The 18,107-nt window shown below is 37.7% G+C and overlaps 1 protein-coding gene across 3 annotated transcripts in view; it reads right to left on the reverse strand.

The window, feature by feature from the left end:
• GUCY1A2 (guanylate cyclase 1 soluble subunit alpha 2) overlaps positions 1 to 18,107 on the reverse strand; it is a 331,514-nt gene that overhangs the window by 243,153 nt on the left and 70,254 nt on the right. For all 3 annotated transcript variants that reach the window (XM_047877979.1, XM_047877981.1, XM_047877980.1), the window contains exon 4: positions 10,349 to 11,067. In XM_047877979.1, the coding sequence (XP_047733935.1) occupies positions 10,349 to 11,067 (719 nt within the window). The remainder of the gene's footprint in view (positions 1 to 10,348; positions 11,068 to 18,107) is intronic.

The following is an 18,107-nucleotide window of genomic DNA, read 5'->3' on the forward strand; positions in this document are numbered from 1 at the left end:
CTAATAAAATAGATTTTTTAATGATCTACATTTTTTTTAACGTTTATTTATTTTTGAGACAGGGAGAGACAGCATGAACGGGGGAGGGTCAGAGAGAGGGAGACACAGAATCTGAAACAGGCTCCAGGCTCTGAGCTGTCAGCACAGAGCCCGACGCGGGGCTTGAACTCATGAACCGTGAGATCATGACCTGAGCCGAAGTTAGATGCTTAACCGACTGAGCCACCCAGGCACCCCATGATCTACATTTTTTACAAAGTATAAATTATTTCATAATAAAAAAAAACTTAATAAAAAGATTCCAGGAACTGATTGAAAAAATATGATTAAAACCTTCAGTAACCAAAAAATATGTAGCTTTATTTGTTAGAAAGAAAGAAAGAAAGAAAGAAAGAAAGAAAGAAAGAAGACAGAAAGAAATTAAACTAGATGCCCCAATGTTGTTTATAGCAGCATTATCAACAATGGTCAAACTATGGAGAGAGCCCAACTGTCCATCAACTGATGAATGCATAAAGAAAATATGGTGTGCATATATATATATATATATATATATATGTATATATATATATATATATACACACATACACACACACACACACACACACACACACACACACACAGTGGAATAATACTCAGCCCTAAAAAAGAATAAAATATTGCCATTCACAACAACATGAATGAAGCCAGAGTGTATTATGGTAGTGAAATAAGTCAGTCAGAGAGAGAAAAAATACCACATGATTTCACTCTTATGTGGAATTTAAGAAATAAAAAAAAGTGAGCATTCAGGGGAAAAAAGAGAGACAAACCAAAAATATACTCTTAACTATAGAGAACAAACTGATGTTTACCACAGGGGAATTGGGTGGGGGGAGGGGTAAAATAGGTGATGGGGATGAAGGAAGGCACTTGTGATGAGCATCCGGTGATGCATGGAAATGTTGAATCACTATATTGTACACTTAAAGATAATATTATACAGTATGTTAAATGGAATTTAAATTAAAACTTTAAAAAGAAATAGAGTATATAATACACTGGAATATATGTTTTTTCCTAATTAATTAAAAAAAATAAATATACAGTCACAAATAATATATGTAATGATTATCCTATACATAATAACCACAATTATTACATATAACTAGGTTTATATCATGTAAACTGCATCACAAAAGGTGGTGGGAGAGAAGGAATGGAACTGTGTAAGAACAGAACTGTCTACCAACACCAGGGCAGTATTAATTTGAAAGAGCTTATAACAAGCTAAATTATGCATTGTAATCTCTAGAGCACCCACTAATAAAATAACTTTAAAATATATTTGTAAAATCAATAAGGAATTAAAGTATCATGCTAAAAATATTCATTTAATTCAAAAGAATTCTTGAAAGAGGAACATGGGAACAAAGAAACATGAGACACATAGAAAACAAAACCATAGATGTAATTCCAAACAAGTCAACAATTACATTAAACGTGAATACACTACAATCCAGTCAAAATGCAGAGATTATTCAGGGTGTATAAAAAAGTGAAAGCCAACTTTATCTGTAAGAAACACCCTTCAGATTCAAAGGCAAACACAGGTTGAAAGTGAAAAGATTAAAAAAAAAAAGATATACCATGCAAACAGTATCTATTTATGAAACATTCAAAAACAAATATTAACTATCCCACACTAAGTCTTTCAGAAAATGAATAATAGCAAACACTTCCCAACTCATTCTCTGAGGCCAAAGACACTGCAAAAAAAGAAAGACAGACAGACAGACAGACAGACAGAAAGAAAGAAAGAAAGAAAGAAAGAAAGAAAGAAAGAAATGACAAAATCTAAAGACCAATATCTCTCATGAACAAAGATGCAAAAATCCTTAACAACACATCAGCAAACCAAATTTAGCAACATATAAAAAGGTTTATAACATATAAATATGGTCAAGTGGGATTTATCTCAAGATTTTGAGTTCAACATCTGGAAATAATTAGTATCTCATATTAAGAGAAAGGCAAAACCATACGATCATCTCAATAGATAAAAGAAAATAGATGGTACACAATCTAACACCTATTCATGATACAAAGTCTCAACAAACTAGGAATAGAAAGGAATTTCCTCCATCTGCTTTAAGAACATAAATACCCAACAGCTAACATCACACGTAGGGTAAAAGACTGAATGCTTTACTTTTTAAGTTCAGAAAAAGGCAAGGATATCCACTATCACCACTTCTATTCAACACTGTACTGAAGGTTCTAACCAGGGCAAAGGTAGGGAGAGAGAGGGAAAGAAGTAGGGAGGGAGAAATACAGGGAGGGAGATAGACAAAGAAAGACAAATTAAAAAGAAAGAAGGGTAACTATCCTAACTCTTAGACTACATGACCTCCTAGGTAAAAAATCCTAAATACCCCCCTCCCCCCCAAAATAGCATTTTTCCTATTCTGTAATAGTAAACTATTCTAATATGAGTTTAGTAAGACCATAGGACTCAAGATCAATATACAAAAATGATTTGTATTTCTATACAAAAATACCATTTAAAAACATTGTCTTTGTTGTATCAAGAAACAAACAAAATGTTGACAAAAGTTAAAGCAGATCTAAATTAACTGAGAGAGATAACTTCATGGAATGGAAGACTCCATGTATTTTAAGACAGTTCTTCTTTCTAAATAAACCTACAGATTCGGTAAAATCCCTATCAAAATACTAGAAGCTATTTTGGAAATTGACAAGGGTATCCTAAACTTTATGTGGAAATACAAAGAACCAAGAATAGCCAATACAACTTTGAAAAGGAGCAAACTTGGAAGACTTAAAATACCCAATTGCAAAACTTATTTTGATCCAGTAATCAAGACTCTGTGTTATCACCATAAAGTTAGGTATCTTTAAAAAAATGAAAAAGAACAGAAAGGCAAGAAAAAATGTACAGTCAATTGATTTTTGACAAAGTTGCAAAGGCAATTCAATGGTGAAAAGATCGTTTTCTCAAAAACTGAGCGGAGACAACTGGAAATCTACCTGCAAAAAAATAAAAAACAAAAACAAAAACTTGGGCCCACATGGCATACACAAAATACACCTCAAAATGAATCACAAATTAAGATTTAAAACCATAAAACATCTAGAAGAAAACAAAGGAGAAAATCTGTGGCCTTCAGTTATATAAAGATTTGTGAGATACCATACTAAAAGCAAGCTTCCTAAAAGAAAATAATGGTACCATCACAGTACCATTGTGCTTCAAAAGACAGTAATTTTTGAAGTCAGTATCTAGAATGTATATATTTTTTTTTAATTCAGTAGGAAGACAAACAACACCGATATGGGCAAAACATTTGATTAGACATTTAACCAAAGAAATTATACCAATGGTTAATAAGCACAAGAGAAGATGCTTAACATCACCAGTCATCGGGGAAATGTGAACTAAAACCCAAGATACTACTTTAAATCCACCAGGATGGTCATGATCAAAAAGAATGCCAATACCTAGTGTTGGTGAGAACGTGAAGAAGCGGGAAGCCTCATATGTTGGTCAAATGTGAGATAGCATAGGCTCTTTGTTCAACAGCACAGCAATTCTTTAAAAAGTGAAACATACACTTAGTATATGACACGGCAATTCCTCTGCTAGGAATCTACCAAGGAGAACTGGAAATATATCCAACACAATCACTTATATGCAGATGTTCATTGCAACATTATTCACGACAGCCAAAGTCTGAAAACAGACTTTGTTTCCAGTGTCTATCAACTAGTAAACGGAAAAAAACAAAACAAGAACCACAGTATATATGTGCAATGGAACACTGAACTAAAAATGAACAAAATTACTCATACACACAAAAACATGGATAAACCTCAAAAACATTATGCTGACCAAAAAAGACTACATATTTGTATGATTACGGTTTTAAGAAAGGTCAAGAAACGACAAATCTATATAGATGTATGTAGGCCAGTGGTTGCCTGGGATCAGGAGTAGGAGCAAAGATTGACCACAAATGGGCACAGGAAACTTTGTTTGGGGCGGTGGGGGGGGGGGGGGGGTGGGCAATAAAGTGTTCTAAAACTCTACTGTTGTGATAGTTGCACACACACTAACTAAAAATTACTATGCTGTATACTTATGAAAAATGTTAATATGAATTAAGAGCATCTTTAAAACTGAGGAGGTGGGCAATAAATTCCAAACAGCTCTTCAGCTTTTAATTTAACTGAGACTGAAAGCTACCAGCTAAAACAAAAGGATCAGTTAAAGAAAGCTTCTGAACAATTTGTAACTCAAAGGGCCAATTCCCCCTCCCCTCCAAGAAGGTACCACTCTAGCAGTCAATGGTATCTCATTTATGGTAGGAGACACCTTTTGTTAGTTCAGATGCAATCTTTCCTGCTAACAAAAATAAAAACGTGGTAAATGGGCACTTGAGGCATGGAGGTGACTATAATGAATATATGATTCACCAAGTAACAAATACCTTGTCCTCTCTACAGAATAGATAGATTCTATAGATTCACTATAATGAATATATGATTCACCAAGTAACAAATACCTTGTCCTCTCTACAGAATAGGACAAATACCTGTCCTCTCTACAGTAACTAGACGGTAGCATGGCACTATGCAGACATTTTAACGTTATAGGCATTTAAAGATTGAAAGACCCGGAATGAGCCTCAGCAATACTGGTGTCAGAATCCGAATTTGCCCAACACACTTTAAAAGGCAGTTTATGATCAGGAAGCAGTTCCAGAGAAAAGACAAACAAACAAACAAACAAAAACAAAAAAAAACCCCACAAAAATTAGACATCTCATTTATAACTACAAGAGCAAAGCAAACTCCAGATAGTTGTGACTTGAGTTATGACTATGTTCTATAATGCTAATTTATAGAGAAAGCCCTAATGGCATTTTGTCCATCACTAAAATTATCGTTCAATATTTGAAATTCTCTAGGAGAATGTTTCAGTCTGAAGAGAGAAAAAAAAAAAACTCACATTTTCCCACACTAAACTGAACTGAAGTTGAAGTCAAATGATATACTCTTTTTTTAAATTTTTTTTTTAACGTTTATTTATTTTTGAGACAGAGAGAGACACAGCATGAATGGGGGAGGGTCAGAGAGAGGGAGACACAGAATCTGAAACAGGCTCCAGGCTCTGAGCAGTCAGCACAGAGCCTGACGCAGGGCTCGAACTCACATACCGCGAGATCCTGACCTGAGCCGAAGTCGGACGCTTAACCGACTGAGCCACCCAGGCGCCCCATCAAATGATATACTCTTGACAGCCAGGTGAAATTTGTTTTTCAATGGTGTCATTATGGCATAGTAAGATTAATAAATATATTTTCAACTTTTCAATCATCGTGTCAGGAGAAAATGGGCACATGTCTAGGAAAAATAAAGGAGTCTGGAAGCTGATCTGACCACAGAAAATCAGAGGTTAATTCCATATTCTTTTAAAATTATTTCCTAGCATTTGTTTTGTGGCTTCTAATTAATAAGAAGCCTGGGGTGGTGGGGGGGGGGGGGAGAATAAGACAGACCTGGGGATATTTCTAGGGATTGAGAAAGAAATGTGTTATTATTGTTCATGCTTTTCCTGAGTTCCAACTCTGAGAACACAAGTGAAAATGAGTAACAATGCCATTGCTCTGTTGTGGGGATGATGTATTTCAAAACCTGGACTCCTTCCACAATATTATTAAAGTTCTTTGAAGCGTTGCTGCTAAGAAAAAAAATATCACAAGAACTCATGTTATTTATTGTTTCTCAAATCCACTGCTATTTCAGGTTGTGCCTAAGCTAACCAGTTGGTTTTATCTTGGAAGCCATTGGCACAGCAGAGCACTATCACATGTGTATATAAAAGATATTAGTAGACCCAGGCAGTAAAAACTTGATTCCAAACTTCAGTGACTCTGAAAAGGAGACTCAGGATTTTAAAACAAGAGTCTATAAAGAAAAGAGCAGATCCCCAAGTCATATTTTAGGGAGATGTTATACCAGCAGGCTTCGTATTTCTCTAAAATTATTAAGCCTACTGATGTCCAGTACCTTTTTTTCTAAAGCCATAAATGAGGAGAGGAATGGATAGGAAGGAGGTTACAAGTGTGAAGAACAAAAGTAATAATCATGGCTTACACTGAAGCTGAAGATAGAAAAATTTTACATGGATTGTCATTTAATCCTTACAAAAAAGTGTTTGAGGTAGGCAGCCTAAGCTGTCAGAGAATTACTTTAAGTCGGTCCTGATAAGAGGATGACTCTTCATGGTTGAAAAGTCAGATTCCCCTCTGCTTCTCTTTGAAATTGCCTGAATTCATTGAATCAAAGGGATGATAGCAACTTTCATGACCCACGGACTTCCTATAAATTTACACATGTTAAAGATGACTTAATAAGGAGTATAAATACTAATTATTCATCTGGGTTTCTTAATTTCCAGATGAATTAACCTGAGGCTCAGATTACAGGGATTTACTAAAATCGCGGGTCTGAGACGCCTCTGGCCCAGGCTACCTCCACTTGCCCACACACTATCACCTTATAATGTGGAGAAGGAAGCCATGGGCCATTCGTCAAGTTTCTAAGAGCCCTCTTTACACACATGGCCCCTTTCATACAAAGAAGCTTTGGAATCTGTGTCAATACATTAGATTCACAGCACTGGATGTAATGCCCCAAGCTGCACATTGTACTACAAGAAATTTCCTCTAAAAATCACCACAATGCCTCCAAAGACTGATGTGAAAAACTTCCAAATTCTCCAAATAGTTAGATTTGAATGACCTAAAGATGCATGCACAAATTAAAAGAGATTCATAATTCACCATTAATCCCCAATACTGAATCTGTTCTTTTTTAAATAATGAACTAATTCATTCATATTTAATGCCTGACATCTGATAAAGAAACGTGATGAAAAGAAGGTGAGCTTTAAGGAAAGATAAAAACACAGAAATGCCACATGGGCAGAGAAGAAAAGAGAGAGAGGAGACTATGTAAGGTATAGATGATCACTTAGAAGATTTAGAGGGAGCCAAATAGAGGGACTCCAAGTTGGATCAATCCACCTGGAAGAGTCCCTCCTGACCTCTAAAGTCTGCTGAATTGAAGCCTGCCACTGATGACTGCATATGATGCCTCTCAGTGACATTCTCCCTTCTGGTCTCCATAACTCATTACTGCACAATCACGATGCAAGTTCTCTGGAACTAGGATGATGGCTTTCTGATCCATTAGTATTTCGCCAAACTGCACACAAACACATTCTGCCTCTAATCATATGGGTAAGCAATGGCTGACAACAGAAAATGACAAAGATCCTGTTTAGCAGAAGCATTACAATTCATTCTGCAAATGATTTACTGTCATTCAGCTACACAATCAGCTCTTGGTTTTCGTTTCTTGGGTATCTGGCGTTTTATTTTGTTTTTTTGGATGGCAGGTATTAAGTGCACAGCCAAAACAGTTAAATTATCATGAAAGCCTTCACCATTGGACCAAGGAATATCCTAAATTATTTAAAAATAGCACTTTCTTGGGGTGCCTGGGTGGCTCAGTCGGTTGAGCATCTGACTTCGGCTCAGGTCATGATCTCACGGCTTATGAGTTCAAGCCCCACATCACGCTCTGTGCTGACAGCTCAGAGCCTGGGGCCTGCTTTGGATTCTGTGTCTCCCTCTCTCACTCTGCCCCTCCTTGGCTCATGGTCTCTCTCTCAAGAATATATAAAACATTAAAAAAAAACTTTAATAAGTAAAAAAGAAATGAAACTAGCACTTTCTTATCAAAGCCCCATAAAAAAATTAGAAACTTTAGACAACATGGAGTTATTCATTGATAAGAACAGCTATTATGGGGAAAATAATGAATAATAAGGTCACATTTATCAAGAGAATCCTAATTTTTAACCTTGGTTTTCTTTCCTCTTTCCATGTGTTAAGAAAATACAAACTTGGGATTTGGAAACATAGTAATTCAAAAATGTTATTCCTCTGGTTAAGACTCCATGACATAATGTTACTGACCACAGTTCCAATTGGGGCCAAGAAGAACTTCCCAAATGACCCCTTCTGGCAAACCCAGGTGAATAAGCAGAACTGTAAGCCTAAGGATGAGAGGATTGCTGTCCTATTCTAAGAAAAAATCCTGCCCTATTCCTTTATTTTTAAGCTGTCACTGCCATGTTTAAGTTACAATGGCATCTTCTCAATGAGCACATTTTCCTATTACTGGAATTGGCAGGGGGCCTTGACCTGTGAGTCGTCATTTCATTATGTCTATTCCTCACCATGGTACACAAATGAAATAAATACAAGCCAGATGAAATAAAGGGGGAAAATCTGTAGCAATAACTATAAATTGAATTAATTTTTCTCAAATCTACAAAATATATAAAGCAATTAACATTGGTAATAACATATTCTACTTCAGGCACATTTTCAAAAATATAAACTTCAATTTTAAAGGCCAACACTGCTCACACCCTTCTAGCCAAACACTTCACTTCTGTAAAACAGAACTGACAGTTTTAATATTCTCTAAATTAAAAGGACATAATAATTTCAAATTTAAATCACCTACAAATATGGACAAAAACATACACTAAACAACTTCATTCTTTTGCAACAAGCTTCAAGAAGGGGTAGCAATCACTGAACATATAAATACATATATGTGTGAAAAATATTATTTAAAACACCATGTGTAATCAAACAGAAATAATAACAATTCATTCAGACTAAAATATCCAAGCATGCCAAGTTGGAATTTTCAAGTTTATCCTTAGAAGCTTTCGAATCACTGAATCTAAATGATGAAAACAGCGCTTGTATGAGTTTCCTAAATCATGGGATCCAGTTATCCTGAATAAATGGGCATCGTTCCCTATTTCCCAAGTGTTTTGCTTAAAATGTTTCCATTGAATTTCAAAATTATAAAAAGCAGTTCTAAAACGAATGCTACAGAAAATCCTCAAAAATGTCTTTGGCTCTCCTTTCAGGGGGCTAGTCTCTCATTTATTTATCATGGCAGGCATGTCAGAATACGTGAGTACTCATTCACTGAGTTTTTAATTGTCTCTACAACTCATCTTTCCTTTAGCCCACAGGAGCCTGTTCATTTCCAAAAGTCAACAGCTTTCCCTAAAATGCTTGTGAACAAGCTGAATCACCTAGAAGAAGTTCGCTTTTTTTTTAAATTTTTTTAACATTTTATTTATTTTTGAGAGAGAAAGAGAGACAGAGCATGAGCAGGGGAGGGCAAAGAGTGAGGGGGGACACAGAATCTGAAGCAGGCTCAGACTCTGAGCTGTCAGCACAGAGCCCAATGTAGGTCTTGAACCCACGGACTGCGAGATCATGACCTGAGCCGAAGTCAGATGCTTAACTGACTGAGCCACCCAGGTGCCCCATACTTTCCTTGTCACAAAATACCAAAAAGCTCTACTGGAAGTTGATAGACACAAAGGTCCACTGCAGAAGAATATCACTTATATCATTTACTTTTGTGTTTAGAACAATAATGACTAACTTTTCTTCACACTTCTATTTTAATGTTGACTTCCTCTAAAAAAAAAAAAAAAAGCTTTACCCGAGGGCACATATTTGTGTCAACTATTTAAGATTCTTCTTTTATCTTTTCATTTCTTAATAACCCACATTTTCCAAGCAGGGATTCCAAGAAATTAATAACAATTCCTAGTGTTGATGCTGTTCTCCAAGCAGTGAGCCTGTTCTAAAGGAATGAGTCTCTGTGTCAATGCTACAATCTATTGAGAAAAGCAGTCGTGAGGTAGCCACTTAATTTCCAACTCTTAGAAAATCCATTATTCTGCATACTGAGACAAAAATAGGATGCAACCAAGACGTTCCTAAATTATGACATTTAGAACAGAGCATATTCAAAGTGGAGCTAGCTTTCCACCCATAGTTATTTAAGGAGAAGGCGAGCAGGCCCCACACTGTTGGAATCCATCTTTCCATTTCTCTCCTGTTTGCCTTCAATTGGTGGAAATATTCATTTCTACCAGGGTTTACAGGATCAGGTTCTTGGTGAGTCCTATCATTTTTGTAATTACTGTGGCTGGTATTAGTAAGTGTCTTCCTTTTATATGCTGAAATAAATTAATGAAAGAGGCAGACACTATGCAAAATGGCTGGGAATAAGGCCAAATCCTTTTCCATACATCCAGGGACCAGTAATTTTCTAAATGGCACTTGAAGCTCTCTCGCCTAAATAATTACAACTACCAACAGCATGTGATTTACAGAAATAATTATGCACTCTTCCAGTCCCCATCACCCATCTCAAGCCCATGGCCACTCACCTTGTCTTTATTTTCAGTGCCAGAAGCCTCAGGCTTGGTCCTGATCACAAACGGGGTGGACAGTCGCAACAGGACCCTCTCAAAGGCGGCACTGACCTTTGGAGAAACGATCTCGAAGCAGTCCTCAAACCTGAGCACTTTGTGGGTGTCACAACGCAGCTGCTTCCGCAGGCCTTCCCCCAGCTGCAGGACGGACATGTGGGCGTCGAACATCAAGTGGAAAGGGAAGGCCCTGCAGAAGGTGCTGATGCTGATTCTGAGGTCGGCAGGGACTCGGGAGGCTCCCGGGGGAAGGTTCTTCATGGCATCAGTATTGTCACATTCTTTGATGAGGAAGGTAAGACAGCTACAGTTGCCTGGGTTCGAACCATCGGAGCACAGTTTCTCATTGGCCACCTGCTCGACGCTCACGTCCAGCCGGTAGATCTTCTTTCCCGCAGCCTTGATCATGCCCAGCATTGCAAAGCCCACAACGTGGTGAGGACGGAAGTAATGAAGCAGAAGGGCACCCTCGGGGAGCTCCTTGCACAGGAACGACGGGGACTCCAGCGTGGCCTGTTTCCCAAAGGAAGTTCTGATGTGTTCCAACAAAGCATCAAAGCCATTAAAAAAGTCCTGCAAAGTGCCACCTACAGCTCGAAGGACTCTCTCATTCTCATCAAAGCATATATTAAAGAACTCCTCACCAAATCTTTCTTGAAGTTCCTCAAACTTCAAACCTAGAGGTAAATGGGAAGCAAATGTTAGTCAAGTGCAATAAAATAATCGAATTTATAGCTTTTTTTTTAATGCTCATCAAATGAGATAACTAGGCAGTGAAGCTGGAGAGGTATTTCCCTTGGGCCCACAGATTCCCAGAGAGATTAACTCATTTTGAATTAGAGAAAGAAAATTTCAATCCATCTTCTGGGGGCTTCTAAGATGTTGATGGGCATAAGCTTCCTTTATGTTTGTTTGCTTTTGTTTTTAAGTAGACTTTATTTTTTAGAGCAGTTTGAGATTCACAGCAAAAGTGAGCACAAAGTACAGTTATTTTCCATAGAACCCTCTTTCCACAAACGTACAACCTCCCCACCCCACCCCACCCCACACATACAATCAGTCATGCACTACAGTGGTGCATCTGTTACAATCAATGAACTATAATGACACAACACCATCACTCAGTCGTTAGTTTACAGTAGGGTTCACTCTTGGTGTTGTATGTCTTTGGGCTTGGACAAATGTGTAGGGATATGTGTCCACCATTACAGCATCACACAGAGTAGTTTTGCTGCTCTAGAAATCCTCTGTGCTCTGCCTGTTCATGCCTCCCCCCTTACCTTAACCCCCTGTAGCACAAACTTTCTAAATGCTGCTAATTTAGCTGCAACAGTTTGTTTTCCATTTGCTATAATTATCACAAACAAGATCTTTTTCTTAATGGTTTCCGTCATCAGTAAAGAAACTTTTCAGAAGCAGCTATCAGCTTGTTTCTCTGTCGTGCCCATCCACTATTACTATCTGACTTATCAAAATTCTTATGTTAAGTGGGAAATGTCAACCAGAGAGGGAATTTATGGTACTTGAGCAGAGAAAGGTAATGGATTATCTAGTGTGAACAGAAGGAATGAAGTGAGACATGAGGGAGAGAGGGACAAAACATGAAACTAAAAATGGCAGAATGGTGGATGGATTTGCATTCTTTCACCCACAAAACTGAGAGTAACCAAGAGTCTGTAATCTCAAAAGAAAGAGTTAAAAGTCTTTGTCTTCCCAGTTCACATTCACTCCCACCTGCCATGGCAAGAGAAACTCTATCTTATAATAATGGAGGTATAATGAATGGTAAACACACACACACACACACACACACACACACACACACACACAATGCAATGCACTATGTAGAAATTAGAACCTGTCACATGTGATCTAGTTAGATCCATCCTTAAGGATGATCTGAGGGAAAGTATGGAGGGAATTTACGGTCCATAGAGGAAGGATACAACACCCGTATATGATTGAGTGTATAGACTAAAAGAAACTTCTATACAGAGTCAGTCTATTGCTTCTCCTTTGACTTTGGCTGAAATCAACACATTTTAAGTTCATATATTCATATTTTCTTGCTTTGTCTACTCCATCTTGCAAGGAGGTCCTGAAGATAAGGCCAGACTGGGAAAAAAACAGAAGGTCACTCTGCCAGTGTCCTGTTCAAGGGCAGAGTCATCTGGGCTGTCTATGGCTCGGTTTGCTATCTATTCCTACCTTTATTATTCCCTAAGCGTTCTCCCCATGCAGAAATCAGGGAACAAAGCAGAGTCAACACTACTATTTGAAAAACACAGTCAAAAGACAACAAATACTTTTTGAGAGAGTATTAGAGAGTATAAACTTTGTGACAGCCAAGTGAAGTAGTCAGTTGGACAAAAAAAAGTGAAATGAACGTGAAAATCAACATGAAATGAAAAAAAGTAGAAAACCTAAGAGAAAAAGAGTCCTTTTATTAAGAAGAATTTCATATTAATTTTACTTTCACAGGTTTGACATTCAAGGCAAGCTGACAAAGTCACCTATCAAGATAAAAACATGAGCGCACATCTTACATGGTCATGGTACAAGATTGCCCTTCAATGTAGGCTGCAACCACGAGCAGTAAGACCAGCTCAACTGATGATAATAGCATTTATCTGTCCAGTTCTCCAGTGTGGAAGAAAAAAAGGTGGATGACACTCACTGCAATTTGGTTCCTGTCCCAATGGCTCCACTGAAACTACTTTTCCAATTGCTTAAAGCAATACATACTGTTTCATCCCTACCTTAGTTAACCTGGTTTGTTGTTTTTGTTTTAATTTGACTGTACTCATCATCTCATCCTCCTAAATCTCCCTTCTCTTGGCTTCTAAAAATATACCATTGATTTGATTAATGACTGTCTGAAGACTCGTTCCCTAAAATGTCTTCCTACACCAAATCTCTGTATCACCATCAATACATAACTAAAAAGTCCTAATACAAATTAAATGTATATCCCTTCAAATGTATATCCCTTCTCGGTTCTTATTAAATTTTTAAATTACAACATTCTAATTAAAACTAAATTCAAAATAAATACAAATTCCTATAAGCTGATTATACTCCCTGAACAACAAAATTCCATGGGTCACTAAAACATCCCATGAATTGCTTCTATATTTTGAAGAGTTCTATCTTAAAAGGACTCAGAGTCTTTATGCACAAAAAAGAAAAAAAGAATTTCTTCTAACTTGCTTTTTTTTATAACATTGAAAATGCCCTCAGAGTTATTAAGAACAGAGATTAAACATAATATAGTATGCTTATGTTCTATTTTCATTGCCAGAATCCCAAAAAATCATCCAGAAAATAACAAGTAAATTCACCAGGAGCACAAAATAAAAACTACTCTGTGAGTACAGCATTCTATCTGTTAGGAATCCCTGCTATCTTACAAAGCACTTCTCTACCTGAGGGTACAAGGGCTGTTAATTCTCAAATAAAGACACCAAGGCCTGCCCGGACACTAGAGTCACTTGTACCAATAAAGAAAAGCTAGAATATTTCTACTATCACACCCAAATACTATACATGGTAATTCTATAAAATCACAGTACTCAATTAACTAATTAAGATTTTGGGGGCACCTGGGTAGCGCAGTCAGTTAAACGTTCAACTCCTGATTCTCGTTCAGGTCATGGTCTTATGGTTTGTGGGCTCCAGTCCCACATCAGGCTCTGTGATGGCAGCACAGAGCCTGCTTAGGATTCTCTCTCTCTCATTCTCACTCTCTCTCTCTGCCCCTCCCCTCCATGTCAATCTCTCTGTCTCTCTCTCAATAAACATTAAAAAAAAAAAGGACTTTTGTTTTCACAATTATTAAACTTTACAGGATCATAAAAGAAGTTCTTCAAGTTGGAAACATGTAAAACTAGGGAAAGATCACTGTAACTTTTACAAATAGTTCCATTTTAAACCTTATCTCAAAATTGAGAAAGCACAGAGAAAGTAGTTCAGCTCAGACAAGTGGTACAGTTCTCACTTCCAATATCCCACTTACGAGGATGCAAACCCCCTACTTACAGCAAATCACATAAAACATACAGACCATGCTCATGTGTTCATGTCAGAAGATGCTAGGACAGCTTGACCTTTGGGTCTATAAGAATATGTTCCTCTAGAGGCAAAACTTACAATAAATGTGCTTGCATTAACAAGTTAAAATTTTAAATTACTGTTGGGGCAACTGGGTGGCTTAGGTGGTTAAACGTCCAACTTCGGCTCAGGTCACCATCTCCCGGTTTGTGACTTCGAGGCCCACCTTGGGGCTCTCTGCTCTCAGCATGGAGCTTGCCTCAGATCCTCTGTCTCCCTCTCTCGCTGGCCCTCGCCCTCCTTCCCTTCCTCTCTCTCCCTCTCTCAAAAATAAACATATAAAAAATAAAAAATTAAGTAAAAATTTAAAAAGTATCTAAAACCACAGTCATACCACATTTAAGGGTACCTAGACACCTAGACACATTCTTTTCTGATATGAGCCTCTACGGATAATTAAGTCACAGTGTGATTAGGCTGTGACAGAGGCAAACGGGAATACTTACGGACAATGGAGAAAAGAATGTGTGACTCTCTCCTCCACAGGTTTTCCTGTTTGCCTCTGTTAGAGGCATGGGTTTGAGCCCCATGCCTCTGATAGTGTCTGAAGAAGAACTTGAATAAAAGTGGGTGTTCAAAAACCCAACAAGGAAGGCACAGTCACGCTGACAGATGGACAGTAATGGAATACAGAGAATGAATACAGTAATGAATCAGAGAAGTGGGAGAGCCCAGCCTGGTCAGGGATGGGCAAATGGTAAGTGGATAGCATCTGGGGAATAGGAATGAGGGGGTGAGCTGTTAACTGATGGGCAACACCGAGCCTGGACTTTTGAGCACCAAGACCAGAGTCAAAGGCACCAGCCAGAGAGATGCTATAATGTCTTTAAAAGCCTACATTGACTGAACTAGAGAGGTCCCAGTGAGAAGAATATTAAGCAATGTGCCAAATATTTTCATAGATCACTTTACACTTTAAAAAATTCTTATCAAGTAGATATTTTTAATTGTCTTCATTTTACAGGTGAAAAATGTTAAGACATTTGCCCAAGTTCACACAACTATACGTAGCAAAGGTAGGTCTCAAGGTGAAGTCTGTCTGATACCACATCTTGTGAAATAAACACAGAGGAAAACATCTGTGCGAGGGAAGAAATGCACGTCTTGCTCACCGTTATTTAATCAATACCTAGCATTTTGCCTGTCATTTTGGAGATGCTTATTACGTATTAGCTGGATGGTCAATGAATTAATGTATCACTGAAGTCAACAGAAAGCAGTTATAAGGAGCAGTCAACAGCTATCCAATGTCACAGTGAAGTCAAGTAAAAGAAAGACAGAAAACTGTAAAATGAATTGGTCAGTACTTTGGGGACCTTTGACAGCAATTTTAGTGGAGGAGTGGGGCAGACTACTGGGTGTAAGGGGTTAAGGAGTGTGTGACAAGTAAAGAAACAAAAAGTTTTCAGCTGAATTAATATTATTGGAGAGCTAAAATTACTTCCTTTATAAAACTGTAACAAATCTGACCACTATACTTGGAAAAGGAAATATTACCTTCATTGAGAACCAAGTAATTAGAGAGAGAGAGCACCAAATACACAGCATTGCACATTTGGGGTCCTGGATGCTCTGGGGGAAGATGTATCAATAAAAGAGTGCAATTAGTGTTTTTTTAGATCCAGAGACCATCCTTGTCACCCAGGAAGGGCACTGGTCTCCACTAACACAGGAAAACACCAAAGCAGCAAGTGTATCCTTATGTGGACCAAATATCAACTGAGGAGGTGAATACCTACCAGCTACTCATTTCTGTGAGCTACAGATGCCCCATAATTATCTTTTAATTATTTAGGCTCCATCAAATTTGCATCTAAGTAATGTCCCTCGGGGCACCTGGATGGCTCAGTCGGTGGAGCGGCCGACTTCGGCTCAGGTCATGATCTTGCGGTCCGTGAGTTCGAGCCCCGCGTCGGGCTCTGTGCTGACAGCTCAGAGCCTGGAGCCTGTTTCAGATTCTGTGTCTCCCTCTCTCTGACCCTCCCGCATTCATGCTCTGTCTCTCTCTGTCTCAAAAATCAATAAACGTTAAAAAAATTTTTTTTAATTTTAAGTAATGTCCCTCAAGCACAACTATATCTCCAGTCCAAACCGTAAAGAGATTCCAATATTTTAAGGAGATAATCATCCTCTTAGAGAAACCATTTTTTCAGCTTTCCTTCCTCCACTATAACTGACATATAATATTGTATAACTTTAAGGTGTACAAAGTGTTCTTTTGATATATTTATATATTGCAAAATGATTACCCTCATAGTGTTAGCTAACACTTTCATTATACCACATAATTACTTTTTTTTGTTTGTTTTTGGTAGTGAGAACATTTAAGATCTACTCTCTGAACATGCAAGCATATAATACATCATTGTTAACAATGCTCACAAAGCTGTGCAACAGATCCCAAGAACGTATTCATCTTCTAACTGGAAGTTTGTACCCTTTGACTAACATCTCCCCAATCCCCCACCTCCCAGACCCTGGGAATCGCCATTCTGTGAATTTGGCAGTTTTTAGATTCCACATAGAAGTGACAGCATATAGTATTTGTCCAGAAACAATACTTTTATCAGGAAGACCCTAAGGTTTTTGTCAGCTAGTTTGAAACCCAGATGACACTTTAATAAAAATATTATTCTAGTGTCTTGCCAATCTATAAAGAAATGACTGAAGTTGGTCTCAGCCTCCCAGGGGAGACTTACCGGTAAATACTATATGCATATGTCTAAATAATAACAAAGGAGAAAGGCTCAAAAGAAATGCCACTGGAAGCGGAAGGTATTATGCTGAGGGAAATAAATCAGTCAGAGAATGACAGATATCATAGGTTTTCACTCGTATGTGGATCTTGAGAAATTGAACAGAAGACCATGGGGGAAGGGAAGGGGGAAAAATAGATACAAACAGAGAGGGATGGAGGCAAACCACAAGAGACTATTAAATACAGAGAACAAACTAAGGGTGGATGGGGCGCAGGGGAGAGGGGGAAATGGGTGATGGGCATTGAGGAGGGCACTTGTTGGGAGGAACACTGGTGCTGTATGGAAGCCAAGTTGACAATAAATTATACTCATGAGAAAAAAAAAGAAATGCCATTGCCTGAATTGTAATTTTAAAGAAAACTGTTTTCAATCTGATGTATCAATACAGTTTCATTTGAATCTCTGTTGGGGTGATATAAAACCTCTGTAGTTTCAGGATATTCTGGAGTTAAGTAAGTAACAGTATAGGTATAATAGTGAAAAGAATAGTGGCCTTAATCTGTGAAGAGTTAAACAATGAGTTTCTACTATTTTAGAAGCAAATCATTCTCCTTTTACTGCATTTGTGGCATCTCTGCCCCTCTCCAAAAGGAACACAACTATGTCATATATTTACTTTTAAATATAAGTGAACCAAAATTAATTGTTTCAAATTTTATGATACACTTAAAGAAAACAGAGCATACAGTCAGATTCTTAAAAAAAAAAAATTGGGTTTTAACACCTCTGAGCTAACAAAGAATTTGCTAACAACAGGGAACTCTCTAATATATTTAAGATTAATTACTGAATACCCAAAGGAGTAGGTATTATCAAAAGCATATTAAGTGCTTCAGGGACATTTGTGA

Source organism: Prionailurus viverrinus, chromosome D1, assembly GCF_022837055.1.
Source record: "Prionailurus viverrinus isolate Anna chromosome D1, UM_Priviv_1.0, whole genome shotgun sequence".
Classification (NCBI taxonomy): Eukaryota; Metazoa; Chordata; class Mammalia; order Carnivora; family Felidae; genus Prionailurus; species Prionailurus viverrinus.